This window comes from Thermobia domestica, chromosome 13, assembly GCF_964235325.1.
Source record: "Thermobia domestica chromosome 13, izTheDome1.hap1.1, whole genome shotgun sequence".
Classification (NCBI taxonomy): domain Eukaryota; kingdom Metazoa; phylum Arthropoda; class Insecta; order Zygentoma; family Lepismatidae; genus Thermobia; species Thermobia domestica.
This window is the reverse complement of record NC_137466.1, coordinates 200569854-200591257: the sequence shown is the minus strand read 5'-3', so window position 1 is coordinate 200591257 and position 21404 is coordinate 200569854. Positions and strand designations below refer to the sequence as shown.

Here is a 21404-nt window from a genome sequence, read left to right as displayed (position 1 = left end):
AGCCTTGATACTGAAAAAGGACGCTAAACTCCAATTAACCCATTTATGTATGAAGTATGTAGGGATGCGCACGAGACAAGATTTGTGGCCGTCTCGTCTAGAAAATGTGCTGTAAAAGTGATGTCTCGACTCGAAAAATGTATATTTCTCTATTGGAAGAGCCGTGTCTCGACTCGAATTTTGCCAGGAAAATCTTGTCTAGACTCGTCTCGTGCTCATCCCTTGAAATATGTACAAAACTAGGAAGTCTTCGAAAAAAATTCACCCCCTCCCCCAAAGAATAAACTACACCTTGTGGATTTTTCATGATAAATGAAATACAATATCGTAAAGTTGTTATCGAAATATTTACTTAACGAAATATGAACAAAATCGCCTGCTACAGCTATTTTTGAGAAAATCATCCGGTTGCTTCGAAGAGTAAACGGCCATTAATAGACTTTGTCATTAGAGAAATGACTTATTCCATGTTATAAGGTAAGTAGGCTATTGGAATATGAACAAAATCATCTGAGAAGTGTTCATAAAAGTTATCCTAAACTTCATCTTCAAGAGTAAACTACTTCATGTTGATCTTTCCAAGGGAAATGGCTATGTCATATTATGTGATACATTGAATGTGACACATGTGGTATTTTATTTCGAGTGTTTATTATATTTCTAGCATTTATTGTTATCTCAAGAATCAACACTATCACTGAGCCAACTTAAATCCTTATTTTCTATATTTACATATGGAGGTATATTTTTCACTCATTTAGAATTTGTTACCATGCACCATCCTTCGTTAACACAATCTTAGGAATACAATCTAAATTTCTTTTTTTCTCCCATATATATAGGGGTTGGACAAACAATCTAAAACGTTTGCAAAAGTGTGAAAATCATACCAAGTATGGTGTGGGGCCTTCTTTTGCGTCCAAAACAGCTTGGATCCAACGTGGAATGGATGTATACAGCTTCTGAATCGTGGTGTGTGGAATTTTGTACCATTGTTCCTCCAAAACATGCTCCAGTTCCTTAAGGGATGCTGGTGGAGGGTAATGAGACCGAACACAGCTTTCTAACTCAGACCACAATGGCTCAATGATGTTCAGATCTGGTGATTGTGGGACCCAGGGGAGGTGTGATAGCTCCTGGTCATGCTCCTCAAACCATGATTTTACCATTTTTACAGCGTGACAGGGTGCCAAATCATCTTGGTAGATGCTATCACCATCAGGGAACAATATGTGGGTCATGAGTAGAACCTGGTCCCCCAAAATGGCCTCATACGCCTCAGCATTCATCATTCCATGCAGGGCTATGATGAGACCTGCGGAAAACCACGATATCACTGCCCATACTGTAACAGAACCACCCCCATGCTTTACATTGGGAGCAGACAGTCTGTATCATAGGCCTGTGACGGTGTTCTCCATAAGTAAACACGACCGGTTGTTGAAAACAAGGTGAAGGTCAATTCATCGGACCACATTATGTGTTTCCACTGCTCATGAGTCCACGCCTTATGGTCCTTGCACCACTGGATACGCCTATTCGCATTTACTGCTGTGACCAGGGGTTTGCCATGAATATTCATTTTATGAAGTTTCCGTCGCACTGTTTTCGATGAAACCGGGTTCTGTAGGCCGGAATTGAGTTCGGACGTAATTTTCATTGCAGTAGTCTTCTTTTTAGCGGCTACAATCCGTTTTAATGTTCTCCGGTCCCTATCTGACAGGATTGTCTTTCGACCACTGTTGTGCATTGCAGACGTCGTTTGCCCATGAATTGTGTATGCCCTAGTGACATTGGACACAGTGACTTTCGATACCCCCACAATGTTCGCCACTGTTGCCACTGAAGCTCCAACCAGACGGGCACCAACGATTATGCCTCTTTGGAAGTTTGTCAGACCACCCATTTTACCGCACCACTTTCACACCACGACACTCACAGGTGAACTGGTTTCTGCTGACGGAAAAGGAAGGTCCACATGACACATTGAAAAAAAAAAACGCTCGGCAACCGCAACACGCGTTGTACAGTGGAGGGCCAAACTTACGTGTCCTGTATGAAATGTTTCTAGACCTTTTTGTCTACCTCCTGTATATATAACGAACTAATCCATGTTGCTTTTCTGTTTTAGGTGAATAATAATAATAATAATAATAATAATAATAATAATAATAATAATGCAGAATAAATGGTAATAGAGCACTTAATATTGTATACTATAAAATTCGATATGCTCTGGAAAGAAAAGAAAAGAAAAATAAAACATGAAAATGGTCTACAAATTCTGTAAACAAGCTATTTTGCTCTTAAAATCTGGTACTTACTTTAAATATAATTACATTTGTAGTCAGTTATTCTATCCCATTTATTTTGTATTTGGTACTTTAATTAAATTATAAACCCGTTAACAAGAAAATATGGTTACGCTCACTGATTAGAAGCTAATTATTTTTAAACATGAGCAGAAGTAAAAAGCTTTATAGGTTTCCTAATTTAATAGCTTTTTTCGCTCCTCGCTTTTGATTAATCAAGCGAAAAACCACAGTGTTATTAAAGTTCATCTTTCTCCTTTATGATGTGGATGTATTTTCTTTTTTTCCACAGAGTTGCCAGTTCGTTTCAACTACAGTTATGGTTACGTTATGAATAAAGAGGGAGAAACCAACTGATACATTTATGTCTTCAGAGTTGCAACATGAAATTTTATGTATTTCCCTGCCTCAAGTATATTAGAACGTGGATGAGACTGATAAGCTTCCATTTATAGGTGAAATGCAAAAAGATACATCACGGCGCACGCACAGAGCAGAAATATGAAAATGGCTTCACTGAGACTGAAGGAGTAATGTAGTGTTGCCAGCCGTAGTTATATTTAGGTAGAACTACTGAATTTTCAACTTTCCTTCTGATCTACATATTTTAAAATATAAATTTCCTGATCTTTACGTTAGCAGCTGCAGAATTTTTTTTATTTTTTATTTTTTTTTATTCAGAAACGATTCATCAGAGACTCAAAGATCTTACAGCAAACACTACATACAATTTCTTGATTTTATGCTGCATTTATTCACTTAATTTAAACAGACAGATGCAGGGAAGAGATCGCCATATTTTCATGTTACGCACAAATACGTCTTGCTGCTCCTTTGAGAATCATCCTTTACAGCTACATAATGCCTGTGCAGAGGTTAAAGGTTAGCCTATCGAAATTCCGTGTAGAACAATTGTGTTTCGGTGTGATGTTTTACTAACTTTAAAGATATCTACCGAAATTATGGAGCGCATACTACTGACATTTTTTATCTCAGGGTTGGAAACGCTGGTAATAGGTGTTGTGCGAAGTCTATGGCGCCGAAAGTGAATTCATTCTTTCAAAGCTACAAGGTAGCATTTCCCGATTCACATTTCAATTGTTTCAGCATAGTTTTCGGTATCTAGGCCAGTGGCGTACGCAAAGGGGATTTCGGGATTTAATCCCCCGCCACTTACCATATTATTATATGTTTACAAATATTCTTAAACGATATGAACTTGCAAGTTTTAACCCCCTTTTGATGAAATTTTGTCCGCCACTGATCTAGGCAATATTACTAGTAATGCTCTGAAATGTGAGGAAATCATGCAGGAAGTAAAAGCATGACATAAAAAGGATAATTTAAGGAATAATAAAATAATATTTTCCGAGTCACTGACATGGGCGTCTCTGGCGGGGGGACGCGTCACCCCCAATATTTTGAAATACGAAATATTCAATATTTTATTTTAATTTAATTTATTCAGATACTCTAGCAGTTAGATCATTTCCTTTGATGTCCTCCCCCCCCCCAAAGGTCACTGAATATAGTTTCCAATCATCAAATCCTATATGTACTGTACGAAACCAAAATATAGGCATCAGAAAAGATGACTAGAAATCTTTAGAATAAATGTATGGAGAAGAACGTAGCTAGATGCTATGAAAATTAAGGGTCTATGAATGTTGCGAATACTATGGTGTAAAAGAATAACATTAAGGTATAATTATAGAATAATAATAAGCAAAAATAGAAATTGTGTTTTTCGTTATTCAAATGAAATTTTATTCTGAGGGACCGAAATGGAAACTAGGCCTAATGGTAGAAAGGGAACGCAGGAGAGGAAAAAAGGTTACGTTGATTGACAGTGTTAAAGCAAATAATCTCTAGATGAAGATGAAGGAATTAGTTGAGAATGCACTGCCTGGCTACCTCATGACGATGCCGACATTGGCCCAATAATGGACCGAATTTATGGTTGTGAGCCAATCGTGGTCCGACAACGGTCTGATAAGAATGCATTAGGCAGCCAATTGCTCATGAGGTGCTCTTCAATTTGAAGAAAACGACCTGCTAGTGATCGCAGAATATTATTACCATCTAAAGAAGTGGTTTCCAACCGGTCTATTGCGCAACCTTCCAGGCGAAATTTTAGAATTTGAAATCATGAAGCATTTAGTAATTAATTAAAATCAATTTTTTTTTCAGAGGTAAAGTACTCGTTAATGCCTCCAGCGGGAACAACAATTCTCAGTATCTCACAGAGTTACTACGTACTTTATAGAAACTTATTAGTAAAAAATCAAACAAGTGTACCGCAATGTCGTGAGTGTTTTGTAAACTGTATCCTTAGTCAAAAAAGGTTGGTAATCACTGATCTAATGGATACCCAGAAGCGTACAGTAGTCTGAATATTTTATCTTTTTTTAAAAAAAAAAAAAGTAAAAAAAAAAATTAAACCTCATATTAAGTTTTGCTTGTCTTTTTTTTTTTTTTTTTTTTTTAATAACTTCCAGTTCTTCTGCCAAGCCCTCCATTTCCTCGTCCATTACTTCATGGTGGCCAATTACTTTTGGATGTTCTGCGAAGGACTTCACTTACATCTGGCGCTGGTTGTGGTCTTCGTGAAGGATGACATCGTTATGCTTTGGTTCTATTTCATTGGATGGATTCTTCCTTTGATTATCACAGGAATTTATGCTTTGGCCAGAGGATCTGTACCTGAAGAAACTGTCATGTAAGTCAATGATTAAGGTAATAAAAAAAAGGAAAACGAGTTGGGATTGAATTTTATGTTACTATATTTTCGTAGCACATACTAAAAATAAGAGCTCAAGCAAATGTTAAGAGGCTCTATCACGGCGAACTTAAAATACCGCTAATTCTACAGTAATTATGTGTTATCTTTAAATAGACATAATAATAATAATAATAATCGAAAAGTGGAACAAGAGCTCACTAGGCAATATTATTTTACATGAGATACCGTTATCAAGACTCACTTATCTGCTTTCGATTTCCAGCCATTTAGAAAACCGGCATTTATTTTCGCGTTTTTAAATGCCTGCAAACGGAAGGGTACTAGGTGACTCATGATGACGGTACCTCGTGCAAAATAATGTTGTCTAGTGCGCTCTTGTTTCACATTTCGATTATCTTTTATCTACTTGAAGATATCACATAATTACTGTGAAATTAGCGGTATTTTAATTTCACAGCGACAAGGCCTCTTAAGCAATTTGTAAAGTTTACTATTGGAACTAAGGTGCGGTTCTACCTTTAAGTCACATGGTTACCTTTCCCTCCTTCATTGTATTCTATTTTTAAAAAAATGAATTATAACAGTTGTTATAATAACATTAGTTGATAATTATGTTTTCCCGTAATGTTTGCATTTATTACGCCACAGCCAAGACCAACTTCTTTGCAGTAGAAAAAGCTGTGATTCCACATATTCGTGGATTGAACGAAACTTGGCAACATAGTAATTGATTAATTCTGGTTGTAGGCTTTTTGTTCTGTGGTAGATCAGTCTTAGTTTTCATTTCAATTAGTATTTATTTTCTAATTTTGATGTTATAGTTTCACGGATGAGTAGAGAAAGGAAGAAAAGAAAATACAGTAGACTCCGAGTATCCGGCATAATGTGGTGGAAATCATTAAGCATACTCCAAGAACAATTTACGAATACAGTACTGTATGTACTGTACAGTTATAATCAGGAACACCGGCAAGCGTATTGTATTGAGGTCCGTTACAAGGAGCAGAACGCTGCTCGTTTCCTGTCACAACTTGTATTTTGCACATGACACGTAGGAGGATAGTAGCAGACGCCCGCTTCCAATGCCTTGGCAATGTTGCCAATGCAACGCCTTGTCTTCCTCATTTAATTACGATAAAAGAAAACTAGGTCGGGTACTCGGAAGTCCACTGTAGTTGTAAATAGTTGTGCCTGAGAATGTCATAAAATGTAAAGAATTTATTATATAATATCCTCTGTGAATTTGCTCTATGTGCTGATGATAGCGTGGCTTACTTGATGAACGCTCTCATTATAAAAAAGCTTGTACAGACATCTCTTTTTTGTCAAAATTCCGAGTTTATTCTAAGACCCAGGTTCTGAAGGAGGCATCTAATCACATGCGGTTTAACGCCACGATAATGAGTATCTAGGTTAACAGCCTGATATAAACAGTGTAAACCCTGATATAAAACATTAAGAAATTTCAAGATGGCAGACAGAGTGGCACAATCATTAAGGGGACACACTACTAAATATTTTTCAAAAGTTAGCCATTTTTCTTTTGGCCGTTTTTCGTAAGTGGAAAGAGATAATGAAATGTAACTTATCACAATAATAGATAATGTTATTCTACACCCGAAAATACGAATCGGAAGAATTTTCAGTGTTGCCATCCATAGAAATTACAGTGTGACCAGAATTTGAATTACCCAAAAATCTAGGTTAAAGCAACGAGTAGAAAAATGAACTCAATGGTAATTGACGACTTATCGTGCTGTTTGTGTTCCTTGCTAACTACTTTTTAAATAATATTTGTATTTATTTTGTAACTAGCAGCATTCACCCCGCTTCGCTGCGGTCACCCCGGAACGCAATAAACGTTGTTACTTAGATAATTTTTACTTTTTCGCTTTCAAGTGATATGATAAAAACCATAGAAGATTGCAGTAAATGTTAACATTATATCGCCTGTCATTTATGTTAACCCGCCCCGCTTCGCTGCGGTCACCCCGGAACGCAATAAACTTTGTTACTTAGATAATTTTTACTTTTTCGCTTTCAAGTGATATGATAAAAACCATAGTAGATTGCAGTAAATGTTAACATTATATCGCCTGTCATTTATGTTAACCCGCCGAGTGACACGGTCATGCGGGTTGCATATAAATACGTTTATTTTTATACCTATGATGAACTAACAAAGGATTTGTACGTTATGGACACTTGAATGGTCAATTATCTCAAGACACTGGTAATTAAAAATTAAAGTGATATGATAAAAACCATCTAGGGTCCAAATCCTAATAACCCCCCAAAAATAAAAGAAATTGGTTCAGCCGTATTAGCGTGATGAGCTAACAAAGGATTTGTGCGTTCTCTTTTATATAATAGATTGTTGCAGAAGTGCTATGGATTTTGTAGTTTTAGCATAATCTCTAAAAAACAAAGTTATTTATCGTTATTTCGTCTTTTTGCTATTAACACTTCATTAAAACGAATGAAAGAGCATTTTTGCTAAATCTCGCGTAATTCTTTTCTCAGCCCGACGAACACTGTTATTATCTTTATACCTAAAATACCCGTTCTCCGCATGGGAACAATACGTTTATGACGTTGTCTGAGTCCTAACAATGTTCAAAAATTAATATGTTAACCCGCCGAGTGACACGGTCATGCGGGTTGCATATAAATACGTTTATTTTTATACCTATGATGAACTAACAAAGGATTTGTACGTTATGGACACTTGAATGGTCAATTATCTCAAGACACTGGTAATTAAAAATTAAAGTGATATGATAAAAACCATCTAGGGTCCAAATCCTAATAACCCCCCAAAAATAAAAGAAATTGGTTCAGCCGTATTAGCGTGATGAGCTAACAAAGGATTTGTGCGTTCTCTTTTATATAATAGATAACTTACATAATTTATTACAAAATAAATAAGTTACTACAAAATAAATACAAATATTATTTAAAAAGTAGTTAGCAAGGAACACAAACAGCACGATAAGTCATCAATTACCATTGAGTTCATTTTTCTACTCGTTGCTTTAACCTAGATTTTTGGGTAATTCAAATTCTGGTCACACTGTAATTTCTATGGATGGCAACACTGAAAATTCTTCCGATTCGTATTTTCGGGTGTAGAATAACATTATCTATTACTGTGATAAGTTACATTTCATTATCTCTTTCCACTTACGAAAAACGAGCAAAAGAAAAATCGCTAACTTCTGAAAAATATTTAGTAGTCTACCGCCTTCATGTGCATCGTTGTCGTAAATTGAGTGTAAGAGCTCGACTATTGCCAATAGATAGCAACGCCTTCTCTACATCCTCTTCATGCATTCTGTATGGAGCCACAATATTCAAAACCATTTAAATTTGGGACATCAATATTCAAACTTTGCTCAAAAACAGATTTGACACCATCGCATTTGCTCAAGAACAAATGTCAGAGTGCACGTAGCCACGGTAACACATGTGGCGCATAGTGTCAGTAAAGAGGAAGAAAAGGCAAGCTCGTGACGTATATTAAAATTGATTAATTACAAAGGATAACCTCGTACAGACTGTACATATTTTGAAATATGTAGATATTATTCATAGCCTTTTCTTAGTAAAACATTTATTTGATAAATTAAACTATATAAAAATTTATTTTTTTAGGTGTTGGATCAAGGAGAGCCATTATACATGGATTCTTTCAGCTCCAGTGTGTCTCTCGATGTTAGCCAGTCTTGTATTCTTGGTAAACGTTGTAATAGTACTGCTCACAAAACTTCACTCCAACTCTGCCAACCCTGCTCCTGTGGGCATGAAGAAGGCCGTGAGAGCAACCCTCATTCTCATTCCATTATTTGGCATTCACTACATTCTCATTCCGTTCCGACCGGACGTCGATTCTCCAGGAGAAGCGGTCTATCAATTTTTTTCTGCGTTTGTATCGTCTTTACAGGTAAGAATACTGCATTCACAGATGTTCCTTGATTTTTTTTTTCGATTGACGAACCCAGTACACACAAAACATCGCAATCAGAAGCAGTGGCGTATCGTAAAGGAATTGGCATCGGTAAAAGTCACACTTCTACCGCTATAACAAAATTATCACTTAATCCTCTCTTGGACAACGCAGAGAGGACATGGACTGCAATTATTTAAGTAATCAAGGATTCAGGACATCGCTTCTCCAAGTTCGCTCCGGATTGGAATCCCTAAATGTAGTTAAAGCGATTTACAGTATTCTGGATTACAAGGCGTTTCCTTAAAGATAGGGGTTTGGATGACGTAAGCGTTATCAAAGTAGAAGTGTGCAGTTACATATTAACATTTCTATATGTATGATACATCGGCGATCATCAAGATTAGGTCAACAGCGTGATTAATTAATTATATCGGATTCAAGTACCAACCCTTATTTTATCCAGTTCGACATAACATCGGCTCGAACTTTAAATACTCTTTATAGGTGGAATCTATCTTTAGCATCACTCGTTGACTCTTCAGCTATCCAGTACATATCAGAAATCTATATAGGGCTATACACACTACTTCAAAATTCTATCAACAAAAGAAAGTACGGCTTTAGCGTCAGAAATTAACCTCCTTATTTGCATTTTATTACATTAATTGAACAGATAAAACGCCTGTATATCAATATATTAGATATAGATGATGATCACATTATATGGTGAGCACTGGCGTCGTTAGCTTTTTAAATCTGGGGGATCGGATGAATCAAAATCAAAATCCTCTTTCCGAAAAAAGTTATATATACGAAGTTGTCTGTTTCTTTGAATACATTTGACTAAAATCTGAGGGACACGCGTCCCCCTACCCCTTCCCCCTTGCTAACGACGCCCGTGCGGTGACGTGAAGAAGTTGAGGGGACCCGTAACTTTTTTACTCAGACATATTTATCATGTAACTCATCTTACGATAAATACTTCGTAACACTTTATAATCTGAACTATTGACAGAAACACACAAAAACTTTAGATTTATATGCCAATGAACTATTTTAACTTAACGACATTTCTTAACTACATCTTGTCGTTGATAAGTAGATCTATATCTAGTGTATTATTAATTTAAGTTCTTTTGCTGATCAAAATATATAATTGTAAATAGTATAATTATCAAATAAGGTACATTATTGCGATAAGTTTTGCAACAGCACTTTCAAACTTTCGCCGAGATGATTATAGAAAAAAAGATCTCCTCCAATTCCTTACCAGAGGGTAGCGTTCCCAAAACTGATGCAACATTCCCTCTTTGTACAGGGATGTTGCAGGAGATGTTGCTCAGGAGAGTAATGCTCCCGGAAGTATGAACGAAAAATACAGTTCTGATTGGTAGGCGTTATCCATTTCGTGCCACATTGCATTAAAATAGCAGAAATCAAACAATTAACGTTGTCAGTCTTCGTGACCGAGTGGGCTAGCGCTATATGCCAGTACCGAAATTCTGTTTTGGCGTGAGTTCAAACCCGGCCCAAGGTGTTTTTTCTTTTTAAATTAAAATAAGAAGAAAATAATACTCAAAGTAATTTACTTACTTTTGTGCAGATTAGTAGTAGTAGTAACAGTAGTAGTAGGAACGTGTTAGAAGCCTCGCAGGGCTCGTTTTTTACCCTTGTACTCCATGATATAGGGCTCGTTTTGTTCCCCTTGTACTCCATGATATAAATTTTGTGACCAACTTAAAACAACTGGCTAGGATAGCGCGTAAAACAGCTGGCTAGAATAGCGCGCGAAAAAACGTACTTCCGGTAGCATTACTTTCCCGAGCGGATCGTCTTTGTACTGCCATTTCTACTTTATATCTTATATTTTTTTTTCTTAACAACAGCATATATACAATCTTTTTCTTCTTCTGTACAAATAGTAAATTATAATTTTGCTACAACATATTTTATGATTACAAAATACTTATGTAGTTTATATTGGGTGAAACTTTTAGTAGCTATTTAAATTACATTTACTATTTTATTATTTAAATTAAATATTTCTATTTAATTAACTCAAACTAAACATGTCATCTTATGACCTCTTCTTACCATAAATAATCTCTGACAATTTTATAGAAATAAATATATTATTTTTAATTCTTTTCTGGGACAAAGCTATTAAAAGAAATGTCAGAACTTATTTTAATAAATTCTGTAGCGAAACAAATGAAAATTTGGTTCGTTACACCGCTTTAAACTGCAAGAAAAAAATTTACCTACTATTCGAATACTTCTATTAAAGACAAGTCGCAGTGTCATGTGTACACCACGTGAAGGGGTTTGGTTTGCGTCGCGTGATATTTTCTCAATAAATATTGAAACCAGAAGTGACAGTAGATTTCTATCACTTCCGGTTTTAGTACAGAATTAAGGGTAGAAATGAAGCACATTGTTGCGATGTTTAATCAACTGCAGAAAATCGCTATATATAGTGTTCAACCATTTCAGTTTTGAATATAATCTTCGCTAACGAAATCGATTCCTAATTTTTGATCCTCTGCATCCTGGCCAAAGTCAACCTGATCCATAAAACAGTTCTAATATATATATATCCCAGTCTGACACACGGATTGAATAAATAAATAAAGAAATAAATAAGAGTTTTGGCATACCAAAATCCTTAGTACGTACTCTACATAAATCATCTTCCTTTAGTTTGAAGCGACAATAGTTAACAAGGTCGTAATATTTTATTTTACGGATGTGACTTTCCTCCAGAGGCGCCACTGATCGTAAGTACTGTATCTGCTATTACTGGCAAGTTATTTTCAGTAAATTGAGCAGCTTCTCTGTATCACTCTCCTCAGCTAACCTGTCTTCACGTAGGAGTTTCCACTTTAATACCGCCCATCAATTGTAGGTTTCTCTCCTCCCCCGGTTCCATTCCATCTATCATATTTTTTTTAAAATTATTTCCTATTAAAATTATTTCTCTATTTCTATCAGAGGCGGATCTAGAGGGTAAAAAATGGGGGGACGGCAACCACAACCCAGCATATCTTGAGTTTACTATAAACTGTCAAAAATATATAAATAATACTTTCAATTATTTTTCTCACTCAAAAAACCGGGGTGCCTAGGTCCCCGTCTCTGGGCTAGAGCCGCGTCTGATTTTCAAATTATTACCTTGATTATTATTGTTTTCTCCCTAGTTCCCTTAACACATCTTCATTTATGTTCTCCATATATATAAAACAGTATTTTTATGGGTAAATTCTCAATTACAAATAATTCGTTCTTTTAGTATTGCAAAACGCCTACTGAAAAATAGAAGTTTTTAACTTGTTTACTTACAAAGTACTATAATTTAAATAAGTTTTTTAAGAAAGCTGTTCACCGTTAGAAAGTAATTCTGAGATCTTAATACTGTATATTTCAGTGTATAATGTTTCCTAAGTACGTACTAAAGGATTTACGTTACATTTTATTATTATAATTATTGATGTTCTTTAAAATTTTGAAAAATATCAGCATACTCTAAAATTCAACTAACATCCCTACAGGGACATACAAATGTAAGACTAGTTTCAGACGGAAGCTTTTATCGTAGCATTTCTCGTAGCAGATGTGCCGCCAAAATCTCGTATAATATTCTATGGCATCAAAAGCATATCGTGCTTTTACACGGTAGCATTTTGATAAGCATCTTGTCGTGACGTAGCAAACAAATCACTGGAGAAGAGTGCAATTATGGCTCCGAAACTAAAGCATGGGGTAGCTAAATCTGTAGGGCTTGTAACAACAGTTCTCGCCGGTTACATTGAAAAATGAAAACCAGAAAGAAATATGTAGGCAAAGATCATCCCTACTCCAACTCATTTTTCTTGACTACAATTAAATTTCCCACATAAAACAAAGAGCATGGATATTTGGCACAAAATCTTTCGCTTCCTTTTAACACACCGCGGCGCTGCAATGTGACCAAAAATGCTGGGGAAAATGCTACGAAATAGAGGAGGTTCTATCGAAAAGAAATGTCATGGCATGGGAAATTCTATAGCATTTGCTACTTTATACCAATTTTGCTACGAGAAACACTACGATAAATGCTTCCGTCTAAAACTAGACTAATGGTTGATATAAATGTGGGACCTCATTCCGTATCGATTTGCGTCAACGCAAAATTTGCCTTTTACAGGGTGTCTACTATTTCAGGCAAAAAAAAAAAAAAAAAAATCTCTGAGTTTTCCATACCAAAACAAAATTTTCCAGATATATTTTAGTGAAGTTAAGTAATCGCTATTCTCTAAACACTTTTATAATATCTGTTCTCTTAGTTGCGACAGTTGTTTTAAAAATATGAACGCTAAAATAAGTAGCTATTTCCCATCTTCCCTTATAACTATTTCTCTTCGACCCTTGTTTCAATACAATATACAGAGGCGGATTCAAGGGGGCCTAAAGGTCCCCTTGACACTCAAGTATACACGGGATAAAATAGGCTTCAATCCTGCTTTACACTGGATAAAACTGCAAACTATGGTTTACCTTCTCCCTTGATCATATCCTGGATCCACCAATATTATATATATATATATATATATATATATATATATATATATATATATATATATATATATATATATATATTTGTATACCTTTGGAATCCTCGTCTGGTGGCAACTTCGCAAATATAGAACCATAGATTAGATCTACCAAACTATCAAATGGTTGTATAGATTCTTTCCAGATGGCACCTAAGTCGATATTAATTGACACGCATCATTTATTAGTATAGCAATCGATTCAACTGCTTGTTGTATTCATGGAGTCAATTAATTGTCTAATGGCTCCAAGTTAATCTGCGACGTTGCCACATTGTGAAATTTTGATTCCCCATAGCGGCTGAAGGAGGCACCACATGTCATACCATCATATAACATTTTCGCTTTATTTTGTCCTGTAGAATACTGCTCTGTGGGCGCCATTTTTAGAACACCCGACATATACACAGGATGGTAAGAAACTATTTGAACAAACTTCAGGAGCTGATTCCCGACACCGAAACCGGAAAAATAAGTTCTCTGGAACTTTCGTCAGTGAGGGATAGTTTCGGCGATATAAGATGTCGAAAGGTGGGAAAATGAACTTCTGAGGGCTGTAATTCAAAATCAATGCAACGTTGAGAGTGCGGTTTAGAACATGACACTCGAAGTCATATCTGCTCGACAGAAAAATGTTGTTTCCAACTTTCGCAAGATGGGTGCAAGGGACTCTCCAAAGGAACGTAGAAATTACTTGCCAGGTTATACTAAAGAAGTTCTTTGGGGAATACCTCGCATACATCTTGCGGAGGCTTAAAACATTTTTCAATCGAGCAGGTATGACTTCGAGTGTCATATTCTAAACCGCACTCTCTATGTATCGTTATTTTAGAATTACAGCCCTCTGAAGTTCATTTTCCCACACTTTCGGCACCTTATATCACCGAAACTATCCCTCACTGACCAAAGTTCCAGAGGACTTTTTGCTGGTTCAGATGTCGCGAATCAGTTCCTGAAGTTTGTTCAAATAGTTTCTTACCACCCTGTATATATATTCAAAAACAAAAAGTGTGAATGACATGCATAATAATACACAAAAATGCGTATAAAGTTTTTACAATTCATACTACGTACTTGTGAGGCACGTACGTAGTTACATAAACTGGATTATTCACGTGATCAACTTCTATTTGATTTTTTATTATTCCAGCACACGAAATAGGGCTAATACATACATGACAAAACACACAGATATTGGATACTAACAAGAATGTCGTTGCAAGGTACAAAATACTGACAAAAATTAGGATTTCAGTATTCTAGACTATAGAAGTATTCTTGTATATTTAGTATTTCTATGTAAAATACTAAATACAGAATATTTTTATAATCTAGAACACTAAAATCTACATGAGATTTCCAATTATGATCACGTTACTGGATCTTTCTCGTAAGATCTTTCATGTGTTCATCAACTTTATTGATTTCTTTTTCTGCCTTCTGAAGGATTTTTCCTTCTTCAGTTCTTCCAGCTCTGTAGCAGCTCTCTTTCTTTCTTTCGAACGATTTTTCTCTGCCTCAGTTGTTGTTTGTTTCATTGTAAGAGCCTCTTTCCATTTAGCATTTGCATTTCTTGCTGCATGAATTAATTGTTTTGAGGTTGGCATTGCCTAAACACCTCCGCGGAACGTGACAGAGTCATGTACTATTCTCTGCAGAACTAAAGACTCTTCATGTAGATTATCCACAAGAAACTCCTTATTCAATGAGAAACTGCGTTCAACAGAAGCAGTTCCGTGATAACACTAGAATTTCCTTGACAAATACTGAAAAGTTGTTGCTGGTGTTAGTGATGTCAAGAATGAAGAACCACAAGTGATCTAAACGATCCTTATTCACGTCAAAATTCTTCAGTCTTGTGATAACAATCATGAGTACAAATTTCACTGTAGAGTCGTTTTATTTCAGCAGTAGCAAGTGAGTGAGTAATTCCAATGCTATGGTTATTTGTTCCTTTCCAAGACTCTTGTTTGAAACTAAATTCGGAGAGAGGCTCTGTACATTTCAATAGCAATTTATACAGAACCTGTTAAAATATACACGTAATCCCTCCAAAAACAAAGGATATCCAGTTCAGACAGCTTCTCTGATTTTAATGCTCTACGTATTCCAAATCCGACATCAACCTGCTTAGCCGAACACAGATCCTTACTATCATCTTCTAAGCAAATTTTCATCGGGTCGTCAGAATTTACTGCTTCAATCATAATGGATTTTTTTTTGGAACAAATCTAAATTATAAGGGATTTCAAAAGTTTAAGTATTTCACCATAAAGAAAAAGAAGCAATGGTGAGTGACTGAAATTTTGTAAGATAAAGTTGAATGTCTGAAGCAACGGTCCGGAAGAAAGCTAATTTAGCTCCAAGCAAAGAATGTTTCAGATCTGATTTAACAATTTTAAAGCTAAAACAAACTGGTTCTCGATTACCATCTGAAACTGAATCGACATACTTTAAGTGTGGATATAATCTTAGCTCTGTCTACTACATTCACGTTTTCTATAAAAAATCATGAGCACATGGTAGAAAAAAGATCTTATTAAAAAGTTACAAGCATACCAAAAATATTCACAGAAATTATCTACAAAATAATAATAAATATCACGAAAGACACGCGGAACGCCAAACTGTACTGAGAATGGAATATGGAGGAAATTGAATAGGACTTTTAAATTAATTAATGTAGGTTCGCATTATATTATAATACATGGTTATGCTCTCACTTATCGCTACATTACAATCAACAAGATCAGAACACGTTTATTTAGGACTTTATTGGGGGCTACCGATTGCAATAGCCTAGCTACACCCATGAGGATCGTTTTAACATGCAGATCAGAAACCCCGAGCTCCAGACGCAAGGTTGCCAACTCCTTCATTGTATGACTTCTGTTGTAGCGAAAAGTTGTTTTACAAGCATTGTGTTGATAAAATGTAGTAAAAGCAACAAAATAAACCTAACTTTACCAAAAACTTCCAGAATATACAGAAAATTTCCTGCCTTTATCCTGATTTTTCCAGAGATTATAAAATTCCCTGGCTTTTCCAGGCTTTCAAGACTAGTAGACACCCTGTTTTAGTTTGTGATAATTGTCATAAAGACTATAATTGCTTATTGTAATTTTAGTTGTGTTGCGATCCGCAAATTTTGCGTAGATAGATACGGAATGAGGCCCATGATTAATATAACTGACCCATGACGTTAGCATACCATTATGTACTATTTGTGCTACTAGAGATATTTGCTGTACACACACTTTTTTTTTTCTTTCTTTCTTTCAAATCTTGAACTATAAACTAATTGATATTGTTACATTTCAGGGTTTCTGCGTGTCTTGTTTGTTCTGTTTCGCAAACGGAGACGTGCATGCAGCGGTGAGATCCCTTCTGCACAAGATTTTTCCTCCGTCAGAGTTTATAACAAGTAATACACAAGTAAACACACACACAAGGGATGCCTGTGTATGATGTTACAGCACTCGCCATCAAGTGCGGATATCTTCGTACAGAGTGAAAAGCTACAGGGCCACCCAGCTATGAGGAAGCGTTACCAACTTTGTCCATCATAGTTGCCACCACATGGTAGTAATGAACTAGGTCCAAGGGCAACTCATATAATTATTTATTGCTCCCAGACAGGTAGCAATACTCAAAAACCATCAGATCTAAAAACAAAAATCGTACTGATATTGTCTTTACAATCAAAGCTGAAACTTTTCTTTTTAAATCTTACAGTCTGTTTCTTGTTAAACGATCTTCATATGGTCATATAATTATCAATCTTCCGCGTGGTATTTGTCTTTTATTCTAGTTTATAAAGAAAGAGTACGTAAATTAATGCGTGAAAAAAAAAAAAACTTTAATCTATAATTCTTACAAATTTGAAAATATTAACTATAATCGTTTTGTAGGTTCAGTTTTTGGCTCCCGAGTACTGAGAAAGCTGCTGAAATATTTGTGGAGAAAGTGTTTTGCTCACAATACAGTTCGAGCGGTAATCAACATACGAGAGACGTTCCATAATGATTTACACTATTTATTTTTACACATTATAAGAACCTTTATACCTCAGCAGATACATCCACTTTCTCAACAGCCTCCATTAAGAACTACACACTTGCGCCACCGATGTGGTAACTTTTCCATGCCCTCTACGAACCGCTTTTTCGGAGTCTGTCGCACCCACATCCGGACAGCGTCTTGCAGTTTCTGGAAATAGTAGGAAGTGATGTCCACGCAGTGGTTTCTTCAATGCCTCGAATAGGTGGTAATTAGATGGGGGCGAGTCAGGAGAATAAGGTGGGTGTCCCGACTCGTGTGGGAACGAGCGTTGTTGTGTTGCAGGAGCACATCTTTCACCCGTTTTCCTGGTTGCTTCCTCTGAATTACACGGCGCAACCTCCGAAGCGTTTTTACGTATGACTCGCTGTTAATTATGGCCCCGGGTTCCAGCCAGTTAATGAGGATGATTCCACCCTTGTCTCAGAAGACTGTGACCATGCGTTTGCCTACGGAGGGCTGTGTACGAAACTTTTTTGGCGTGGGGCTACCTTTATGTTTCCACTGAATTGATTTGGTTTTGGTCTCTGGCTCATTGTAGTGCAGCCAAGTCTCATCAATAACAAGTTTGGACATGAAGCCGCCTGGATCCTGACTGTAGCGTATGTCGCTTAACTATAAAACATATATATATTAGTTTTCTACAATATATATAGTAGATAAACTATGACATATATACTTTCAAGTGAAGATTTCCAATCTTGCTTCGCTCCTTCCCAGTCTCATCCGGGGGAAGAATTAAAGTATCCTAACGGCTTCCTTAAAAAGAGCTACACAAGTAACAGAAAAAAATATAGAGACTAATCAATAACTTGGGAAGCATTTTTGTATTTATGAAAATTAAACAAAAAAAATAATTATACTTGGTATTAATTCTTTAATTAGTTCCCTTAAATACTTTACAATTTTTGTACAATTTGTATACAATATTAATATTCCTGATCGTATTAAATTATATTCTTCAACCTACTATCTTTTAGACCGTCAGTTCATTCAGCAGAGCGGCCAATATCCACTCCGGAAGAGAACTCATTCGATCCCCGACCGAATCAAACCTAGTATTATCTTTGTCGCCAGCTTACTCGACTAGATGACTGTTTAAAAATGGGACCTAGAAGAAGACTCACTCGATCTTCTACAGGTTAAAAATGAAATCACTCTTCCAGCTTTAATTCAGCTGTTCCTACTTAAAATTTCTTAAATAATAGAGAAAATCCGCAGCTATGAATCACTCAGATAGCTGGGTTTAAAAAAAAAAAATCAATCCGAATGCCCCCTCATTTAAGAGACAATCGAAAATGCATATCTAAATGCCCCCTCATTCAAGAGACAATTAAAAATTAAAACTCTAAATGCCTCCTCATTCCAAAGGCAATAACAACACAGTGAATGTCCCCTCATTCAAGAGACAAGCACAATATTTTTAAAAATATCTCCGCAGCCGACATCATTCAGGCGACTGGGTACTAAGAGCAGAAAAGAACAGCGCCTCCTCATTACAAAAGCGGTAAAAAAAAAAAAAAAAAAAAAAAAAAAAAAAAAAAAAAAAAAAACTTATCTGGTTCGTCGTATAACGACCGCCATCACCTATAAAAAAAAAATAGCCAGTTTATCTCTATCAAACCCCCTTCCAGGCTTACTATCTCTAAAGAAGAGTTATCATTATTACATTAAAATAAACAGTATCTATCATTCAAGAGAGCTGCCCAGTAAAATTTAGCAAAATACTTTAACAATACTAGTTCAAAAATAAAAGGTAGACTCCCTTATAATAGGAATCTAACAAAAAATCCTTATTTCATTCTATCTAAAAATATCTTAACTTCCTAAGATTAAAAAAAAAATGATAGGGTATGTCTCAGAGCCGACTACTCATTCTGTAAGTCCGGTTGAGTGGTAAGAAACTTCATCCCTGCGTCCCTTCACTATTGGAGATGCAGAGGGGTAAGGATCTCTGGGAGTTGTGTAGAAGTTAGTGGTTGAGAAGAGAGTGCCTCCCCCACAAACATGGACCGTATTTATACGCTCATCCTCCCAACTCACCAAGCATCCATATGTTTCAAAAAAAAAATTCCACGGCTACTTCTTCTAAGGAGAACAGCAACTAAAGCGCAAAATACTGTATGTGAAAAAAATTAAAAAACAATTTAAAAAATCCATGACAATTAATAAAATCAATATACTATAATTATTTATGTAAATTATACAAAAATTAATGTGTAGATATTTAAATCAACACATAATAATCTTTCCTAAAAGAAAAAAGCTTTTTTAAAAAAGAAAAAAGACTGTTTTACCCTCTGAATTTTCAAAAAAGTTTTCAAAGCAAAAGTTTTCATTTGGTCCTGTGCGATTAAAAAAGTCAGTTTATATATATTCTTATACCACTGTATACACTCTCTCACACACAAAACACTTCACTTTGAAAGTTCATTCACTCTCCACTGAGTTTGAATTCTATTAGTTCTTCCCAGTCAATATCTCTTCCTGGGGTTGGGGGTGTCGCGATGCTCTCCGTGTAGATGGATAAATAGCCCTCTTCTTCTATAGGAAGCTCTTGCTCCATCTTTTGCGTCTTTACTTCAAGTTCCTCCTTTTTTCTTCTTCCCTTTCCTCTTTTCTTCTTGTCCCCTTAATTTCTCAATTTGTTGTACTAGACTAAGGGGAAGGTCCTAGTCTTTAGTTTCTGCACTTGTCGATTCTACACCTCTGGGCTGGTTTTCTTCCCACCTTTTGTTTCTATTCTTTGCTCTGTCCACCTGGGACAAGAGCTCGACATCCAGACTCGAAAAGGCTTTCGGTCTGGCCGAGACATATACGTTTCGGTGATTCACAGGTAGTTTAAAAGACATGTTGAAAACTAAGCGAACCAATAACAAACAAACAAAAAACTGCGGTCCTCTCAAGGAATATCTCCTGTAAATTCAGGTAGGTTTAGCCTAATTTCTTCCACCCATTTACTTTGACTAATATTTGACTCCATTTCCTCTTTATCTTCAGCAGAATTACTTCCTTCTTCGCGCCTGTTCTCTCCCCTTCTTAATTCCTATATCTTAGAAATTATTTCTTCTGAGCTAACTTCCTTTCTATATATTAGCCCAACTGCTTCGCAAATAATTCTTTTATCTAGTCCTGTTCTGGGAGATATGTAGAAGTTAGTGGTTGAGAAGAGAGTGCCTCCCCCACAAACATGGACCGTATTTATACGCTCATCCTCCCAACTCACCAAGCATCCATATGTTTCAAAAAAAAAAAAAAAAATCTTTTACCACGGCTAATACTTCTAAGGAGAACAGCAACTAAAGCGCAAAATACTATATGTGAAAAAACTTAAAAAACAATTTTAAAAATCCATGACAATAAAATCAATATACTATAATTATTTATGTAAATTATACAAAAATTAATGTGCAGATTTTTAAATCAACACAAGCGTTGTAGACGATCACTGCTTACGTCTTTGCGCTGTTGTATTTGTACTGCATTTAGGAATTTGGGAACTCACCTGGCAGACACCTTACCCATCTTAAAGGTATTCGTGCACTATGCGGTGCAGAATGATTCTGGTAAGTCCTGTGGTCGCTTCCAATTCCGTGAACGTGATGCATCTGTTGTCCTGAATAAGCCGCTCCACTCTTGAAATGTTAACTGGTGTTGTCTAGTCACGTTTGTTCCAGAATAGATTCCCTTCTTCGTTGATGTGCGGCCACTTTTTCAGCCGTCCGCCCAGTTGTATACCGTTTTGCGTGACG

At 36.0% G+C, this 21404-nt stretch overlaps 1 protein-coding gene across 1 annotated transcript in view; it reads left to right on the top strand.

The window, feature by feature from the left end:
* Positions 1-21398, top strand: part of LOC145668951 (calcitonin gene-related peptide type 1 receptor-like) — a 201309-nt gene extending 179911 nt beyond the window's left edge. Inside the window, exons 7-9 of the mRNA XM_081737242.1 lie at positions 4811-5031; positions 8710-8998; positions 16915-21398. Of these exons, the coding sequence (XP_081593368.1) occupies positions 4811-5031; positions 8710-8998; positions 16915-17061 (657 nt within the window). The 3' untranslated portion in view covers positions 17062-21398. The remainder of the gene's footprint in view (positions 1-4810; positions 5032-8709; positions 8999-16914) is intronic.
* Positions 21399-21404: the final 6 nt, after the last annotated feature.